The sequence below is a fragment of the Habropoda laboriosa genome, unplaced genomic scaffold (assembly GCF_001263275.1).
Source record: "Habropoda laboriosa isolate 0110345459 unplaced genomic scaffold, ASM126327v1 scaffold207, whole genome shotgun sequence".
NCBI lineage: Eukaryota > Metazoa > Arthropoda > Insecta > Hymenoptera > Apidae > Habropoda > Habropoda laboriosa.
Genome location: NW_017100397.1, coordinates 1,880,902 through 1,889,354, shown reverse-complemented (window position 1 = coordinate 1,889,354; position 8,453 = coordinate 1,880,902). Strand labels below are relative to the sequence as shown.

Here is an 8,453-nt window from a genome sequence, read left to right as displayed (position 1 = left end):
AGATGATGCTAGTAGTCAACTAACTAGCATTACCAGATCCAATGACGTTGGTATGATGGAGGCTTCTGACGTGGTTGATCCTGACAGGATCTGTGATTTCGCGAGGTTTGCTGACTCCGCAAAAAGCCTAGAGGAACGTTTGGTCGAGTTGCAATCCCTAGATGAACATTTCGATTTGGCCAAATTCGAGAGGAATAACAATCAGAGCTGTGGCAGAGCGTTCCACGATATCCAGACCTTCCACAGTCTAGTACCTGGCCTGGAAACCTAGAAGGGAGCCTCGTGCCTCGAGCACCCTACTCTCGTCGCGTCTAGTCCAAGGGAAAAGCACGAGCACGACCAAGACGACGATAAGGATAAGGGTAGACGGCTTCGCGGCACACACGAGGAACCACGGCGAGGATGAACCTGGAACTGTTGGATAGTACGGAGAGTAGCATTGGCTACAAATCTTCGGAATGATGGAAGAAAAAACATCGTCGACTTGGTTGGACGACTAATCAGGGGATTTGCTCATAGCACAGAAGTACGGGCAAACCTCGAATAAATATTGGCTAATTGTTTCAAGTAGTATTCAAAACTGTACATTTCCAGACTGCGATGAAGAATTGAAACTATAACAATTATGATTTTTTTAATTTGGTTGAGCTTGTTATTCATGTGACGTTAGTGCAAAGAAAAAGTGTTTGAAGTATATGTTGAAAGAGAATTGCAGCCTTCTACGGCCTACAGATTAATAGTCGATAGCATTGCTTGTTATCCTTGGTATTTTTGGTCGTCCAACCATTGCCGATGGCATTAAATAATGTGGAAAAGGGAAGACTATGTAAGAGGATGAAAAAAATGGACTTTCGTAAATTGGGTGCGTTTTCAATAGTATCGACATTTCTCGATTTCAACGAGGAGTATCTTCGCTATGTACATTACCGTCGGTCGGTACTGCGTTTTGTCGATATTATATGTTGAGCGTACGAGTATCGGTACCAAAATGTCCTGAAAAATGCATTACGTATCGTAATTTGTATATATTCGAGTACGTTTCTAAGAGCACGTTAACAGTTATAATTATAGATGAATTTGTAGCAAAAATTTCATGCAGAAAGTAAGAAAAAAAGTCGCCGAGGAGAAATATGCCGAACAGAAGAGATGCGCGCGTCTGTTGTGTATAAATGCCTTTAGAGTAGCTGTGAATCGATGTAAAAGTGATGTGCGAGCGGAATCGAGTGAATTTTCACTATCGCATTAAGTCACAATGGGCCTTCGATATCTATTGATGATATTATCATTTTATTTTTAAAACAATTTTTTCATACTTTCAAAGAAAAAAAAGACATCTTTAGACTTTTGAAAAATTATTAATGTGAATTATGAATTAAATGCAATATTTACTAGGATATATTCCGGAATGTTGATCGTTGAATGTTTGTTTCTCGTGTGGCATTTTTTTTAACTGTTTTTTTTTTTTCATTTTACTATAACGACAAAGTACGTTAGTTCATAATGTTTGCAAAGTTTCGAATTTTGTTACGACGAAATACGTGACTATACGATTTGTATACACGCCCCTGTATATAATGTATTGTTTTCAAAAGTACGTAAAATAAGTTCGACTCGGTAAGACATACGTTAGAATGGATTCTGCGGACACTGTGCAGTGCAATAGTTTGTCCTTTCAGTTTATCTTGCAGAAGAATGGCTAAAGGATATGCGAATCGATCTGAAGCATTAACCATATTATTATTGTATAGTTACATAAATGTTCATGATCGATTCGTAGCTTCTAAACACTTCCACTGTTGACGTATTGACAACGTGGTCGCCATGTTTCTTTTACAACCTGGTGGAGCCAATTTGGAAGCTCATTTCTGACTTCATTGACCTAACCTATCCCTAGCTCGTTCACAAAAGTGCTAAAAAGGAATTGGACGATCGATGTCACGCGTGCAACCCTTTTTTTTGTACGTTTTATTTAACAATCGACCACTTTTGTACGTTTTCGTAGGATCGAACAACTCCCTATCGTTTCCACTGAAAGCATACGTGTGGTAAATTCGACGTAATGTTTACAGAATATCGTTTGTTGATTCTACTTTCTTTTTTTTTTTGTACAGAATAACAGCATATGCATTTTTGAATCCTTTTCAACGTTCAAACATTGGTTAATAGTCGACGTTGCGATGTGAAACATAAACGTCCAACTATGTATCACGAAATCGATTATTAAAGCATCGTGATCGTTTGTATCGATTCGTAAATCCGGTAAAAGAAAACAGAAACAATGCCGAAAGCGTGGAAACGATGCAAAGAGAAATCCAATCTTCCTTTCGAACACTCCAGCCATGCTTTGAGGGATATCTCTCGATGTATATCGTTACGTCGGAAGAGAATCGACTCGATTCATGGTTCGATGTGTTCACACTGTAAATAGCCTCATTAGCACCCTTTAAGTAATTAGCTATGTATAAAGTTTCATACGTTGTTTAGGTTTTTAGTACTAGTTATCCGAGATCAGTTACCAATTATACGAACAAATTGCAAATAAACCGCAAAAATATAATATCGTACATGTGTTTTTAACTCCCCTAACCTTACTCTAGTGGTTATTAATTTATTGTTTAGTTTTCAATACTAAGAAATCTGATGAGGATAGAAAGAATACAAGTATACAATTTTTTGGTACTTTTTTTATTGAGTGTTGCGAATATATACAAAGGATGGCGAACTAATAATAACTATTACATTAGAACCAAATAAACAAAGGTTATCATGATAGTACATATTAACATGTGTTAATATTTGTTTAAATAACATAATGATCGTAAACGGTGTGTAGCGAATTTCCAAAAAGATGGTCTTGCAATACGTCAAATTGTCCATCGTATTATCTTGTGTGTGTGTGTGTCTGTGCGCGCATGTGCAGTAGCTCACACTAAAAATCGTCCACCACCTTAAATTTTCTAATTTTGTCCAAAAACTGCACTGTATGAACATGGTATCGTTATAATGAGTGTAATAATATTCCGTCTGTGTTGTTATTTGCTTGAATATAAAGAATAATGTAAAATTTTGTAAAGTAATTGATAAAAAATCAACATATCTAATTACATTTATGGAAAGTAGCTCACATTAAAATTCGTCCATCTATAATAATTTGGGGATTCCGAGCGTTAAAATATCTTCAGTCAAATTGTTTTTGAGTATTTTCGTTGTAAGTATTTTTCGTAGTAAGTATTAGCTTAGTTTCATTATATTATTTCATTACTTTACACATTTTAGATGTTTTTGGAAAAAATGGAATATTAGAAAAACAAGCAACTGTAGGAGAATGAAAATTAATCAATTTTGATCATAATCAAGCCAAATCACAAATGTGAAATAGCATAAATTATAAGTAGAAGTTGTATAACATTCCAATATATCCTTAAAAAATACAAAAATGAAAATCGTGCATCCAATAAAATAATTAGAGTGACACAAATATTTTAAACGATTATTAAATGATGATATGACAAATTAAGATAGATCTGACAGAAAGTACCCCACAGTTTGTTGCAAATGATGAAAAATATTTAAATAAAAAATTTCATCCGGAAAATGTTCCGAGAATATTGCGAAGTATATAACGAAAGCAAATTTAATATACAGAATGTCCCAGCAAAACCCGAAGATCTAAATATATCCTGTTTTTAATGATACTGGAAAATATGTAAGAGATAATCTGAGTAGTTTCGAAGAAGGAATACACTTTCAAACGTGGTGGACGATTTTCATTGTGAGCCACGTATGTACAAACTGCTTTTGCGCAGCATCGACATCGCTTCGTAACATTCGATCCTCGATAAAAAGAGAAAAAAAAAGTATTCCAGATCGAAGATCGATATCGTGTCAAAAAATTAATATCGGAAGGCTGCGTTCAAAGAAAAGAGAAAAAAAAATGGATCCACCAATTTGTTGATCGATGTGAAATCGATCGATTTCGATCAATATACTTATCAACAGTATAAACTTTTCTTTTTTATTCAAAACGATAAGTTAGAATTTAGAAAATAAATAACTACCACCCGATTAGTATTTTGTATATTTTTTTTCTCGTATTTTTATAAATAGCAACGTATTATTTAATCGTTCTTGCGTGTAATAAGCGAATCGTGATCGTGATTTCACGGGTTGCGAATGGGGAAACATACCTGTTTCCTGTTTTGTCCGACATACGGTGAGTTTAGGTATGAAAAGTGAAAAATTTCTATACATCGTTTATAGTTCGCATCCATTCCCGCCATGTTATGTTTTGTGCGTTTAAAAATCGCGACCGTCCGAGTTCGTCCGTTCGGAGTGGTGAGCTAGGATTCATAAAAATGCGATCACTCGACCCAGATACAAAATCGTGTAAAAAAAGTGTGAATACGTTTTCCCGTTCGTTGATCAATTACTCGACGATTATATTTTACGACGAGAATTCGTTCAATTTCCAATTGTGAAAAGTTCTGAAACATTTCGAGATCAGCCAATGATACTTACTTTCATTCAACGCGTTTATATATCATGAAATTATTTCTTTAATCATTTAATCGTGTTGCAATGTTGGTGGACACGTCAAACACAAATCCTCAATGTAAGAAAAAAAAAAAGAAAAACCAACACATAGAATAGATCGACTCGTATATACGGCAGATATCGCATTCGAGATAACAATCGATTCCGCGGATACGAAGTTTCGTAAAGTTAATGGAGAAGCAGCAGGACGATGTATCACGTGCAATCGGCGCCCGAAAACTACCGAAATAATTCGACTTTTTTCTTTATTCGAAATGTTCTCAATTCGAAAACTTAGCACGTAATATTTATCTTGCTTCTTTTTTATTGCTTTTTTTGATCGATCGTCTACCTCCTGTCGCTTATCGATCTGCCTCTCGCCTCTGCTTTTCACCTCAAAATATATTTTTTCGCCGCAAGAAACGTCCAATGATTTTTGCTTTTCACTTTTCACAGGATATTAACCGTAACACATTAAGAGCTATCTAAGAATGTAAATTGACTTGCTAGTTGTCCTTTCAGTTTCTATGTAAATGCTCTCCATCATGCTTCTCGTAAGTGCCGTCAGAGGCATGTACAGTCGCAATTACCGTCAGCAGAAACATCGCAATAGTGTCAGACATTTATCGACGGGTATCCTTTACGATTATCTGTATTTATTATTGAATCTGCCTCATTATTTTCATATTTTCAGGATTATTGTTGAAATAATAATTGAGTTAGATTGCGTTCCATCAGCCAAAAATCATTAGATGATTCCTGCTCCCCAACTTACTACGATAATTTTGTTTTGATCACAAAAATAGAACTCTTAAAACTTAAACTCAGTTCACTCTCACACTATTTTCCTCTTTCTCTCTCACTCGCACGCTCGTTTTCTCTCTTTCTCCCCTACTTTCTCACTTCCGCTGTGTATCTTCGTATACACACGAGCGATCATTTGCTGAGTAGTATGCAGTTAGCGTTGATAAACTGTAGTTGCTACTATTATTATCAATTTGTCAATACATCGATCTCTCCTATTCGATTCGATAGCATGAAAATGGTTGTTGTTACACTATCTAAACGATTCGCCATTATCATTAAAAACAATGTCGCGTGTATTAAGGTTGATTTTCACTGGCGTGATAAATATTTTTCATTATTTAACAGTTCATTAACGTAATTAGGGTGTTTACAAACCATGAAGAAACGTTGACGATTGACAGTTAAAAATCTGAACAATAATTTAAATATCGTGTTTCTACTATGCACTGTACAAGCAACATAACGCAGCAGCGACTGAATTAACTTTTATTTGAAGAAAAAGAAAAAGGTATATTTGAACGTAAAACTGTAATCGATACACAGGCTCTTATAATAATCTAATACGCATCAATTAAATGTAGCTCTTACGAAAAATAGAAGGAAAGAAAAGAGAAGTAGGTAAACATAATTCAAAAAATTCCACGAGTCTTGTGCAGAAAAAAGAAAAGAATTCATGCGCTCGAAGGAAGGAACGAGCTATGGAATTCTTGAATCTCCAATGTTCATGAAACACGTAACAAAGAAGGACTGTAACAATTATTATACAACAACGACCATAAAGTTTCCACGTATGTTCCTTCGTTTCGATTGCATTCAAGAGAAAAAAAAAAAGAAACGAAACGAAAGGGTTGAGACTTCATCAGTGGCGTGCAACTGTCTATATAAGAAAATAAATACGAACCAAGTCTCTGCTCTGTACACACGAGTTACTTGTCATCAACGTATCTACTACTTTTCTTTCTTTTTCCAACGATCTCTCTCGCTCGTTTTTTTTTGTCTCTCAACTCGAATAAACTGAAGCAAAAAGAGAAACAACAAGACAAAGAAAAGCTATCAACAACTTCTCCATCATCAGTTATATACGTTTCAGAAATATAAATTTGACACCCACTGCACACAGCTCAGTAAATACTATCTCGCAATTTTAGACGCCACCGCACGTCGATAACAATAATTACGCTGATCGTCGATACTCGTTTCTTTAGTTCGATATATATATATATTTATTTATAACGTTTTGTATTATATATACTTACATACATATAATACTAACGTCGTGTGACATTCTTTCCTATCGTTCACGCGCACGTGCGCTCACAATTGTGCATTGGCTACTGTGTACAGTAACGATGCACGTTTACCTGTGTCTGTCTGTGTACATTTTTTTACGTGTCGCCACGTGAACGTTTTCCAGATTAGATTACACACATCTCGAGTTACTGACCTTCGCCGCATTACTTTATGGATACATTGTTTTAACTGTTTCTCTATTTTTTATTACAATTTTTTTGATTGATTTCAATTATATTCAAATTTATACTTGAAAATATTTTATCATTGGTATTATTGTTTTATAAAAAAAGTTTTTTAAGATTATGCTAGTGTATACTTTAGTTAAAAATTGTATTAAACTTACCAAAGTATTACTATATCATTGGATGTCAAATATAATACAGTATACCTCAGTAAAGCTATGCTGTAATGTATTCATAACTATCCTAGATTTTTAGTATTAATAAGCATTCATTTTTCATCGATAATTTTTAATTTTCACAAATTAGTCAACAGCAATCCATAAAGCTATAGCATACAGTCAATAAACTCGAATTTTCGTTTTAATTCGTATGCAATTCACTTGTATATGCAATACAGAAGCTCTCTATTCTGGTCCTAGTTCAACACAGCCGATATTCAAAATTTGAAGTAATAGAACGGATATATATTCTCTTGAACCGATTTCCGTTTCGTGTTAATTGATTTTGTGAACGCGTTAACTAGTGCACAGGTGAACAACGATAAAGAAAATGGTTAAAAAAAAAAAAAAAAAAAAAAAAACCGAAGCGTGAAAAAATTTTTTCGAGTATTTCATTCACTCGTCAATGGCACCGAGCGAACAGAGAACGATTTTTAGGCAGTTTCAATTTCGAAAAAAATTTCTACAGCTCCTATCGATATGAATCGGTTCAAAAGTGGACGTATCCGCGATTTTAACGATTCTGAGCGTCCTTCATGACGGAACTCAGTTCAACAAACAACGCTTAATTTCCCTTCTTTGTGCCTTCCACTTTCGGTTGCTTTTTTGTCTCGTGATTCAAACACGTCTACTACTCCTAAAAGCTAAATTACATTTGAAATTTCATCATTCTTCGACTATATACAATCGATCACACACATCTGTTTTAAGGCAGTAATAATCTAACCTCGAAATGGCACGCAATAACGCGTATCCGAAAACGAGGAAGTTTTGCTCATTTCTAGAACTTTTATGAATCTCTTCAAACGATTGAACACATTCTTTGATTTATTTTTCTTTCTTTTTTTCTTCACGTGGCGACCCCATGCACAAAGAGACAAAGAAGATAAAGAAGAAGAAAAGAAAACGGTTCTTTCTTTCTTTCTTTCTCTCGCTCTCTCAGTCTTCCTCATTCGCTCAGTTTCTCTTTCACTCTTACTCTGTCTCTCTCTAAAAAGAATTACGAAATCTCAAACCTCTCTCGAATTCGCGATCGTGTTACACGATTATTAAAGGAATCCTGCACGACAATTAAATTTGTCGCGGCGTATATAGTAATTGAATTATCCATAAAGAAATAATTAATTATAATAATATAATATAATAATAATAATTGGTTACGAACTAGAAATAATTATCAGTTATGTACAGTGTAATATAATGATATTATAGTAACGTAATAAATAAGCTCGAGGCGTACAGGTCTACACCTACGATTTGTTTTATAGAGTGTATTTACCAATTCATACGATAACGCTTAGCTTTCTCGCTCAACGATCGCCCTTGCGGGCGTGCATTTCTCCCGCCATAAATCTTGGCTATAAAAAAAATCACCCCCTATATACCCGCACTCTTCCCCTCACCCCCTCTCTCTCGCCCG

General features: G+C 34.9%; 1 protein-coding gene across 1 annotated transcript in view; it reads left to right on the top strand.

Moving 5' to 3' along the window:
* Positions 1–1,253, top strand: part of LOC108575156 — a 95,252-nt gene extending 93,999 nt beyond the window's left edge. Inside the window, exon 4 of the mRNA XM_017937882.1 lies at positions 3–1,253. Coding sequence (XP_017793371.1) covers positions 3–271 — 269 coding nt within the window. The 3' untranslated portion in view covers positions 272–1,253. The remainder of the gene's footprint in view (positions 1–2) is intronic.
* The last annotated feature ends 7,200 nt before the right edge of the window (positions 1,254–8,453 follow it).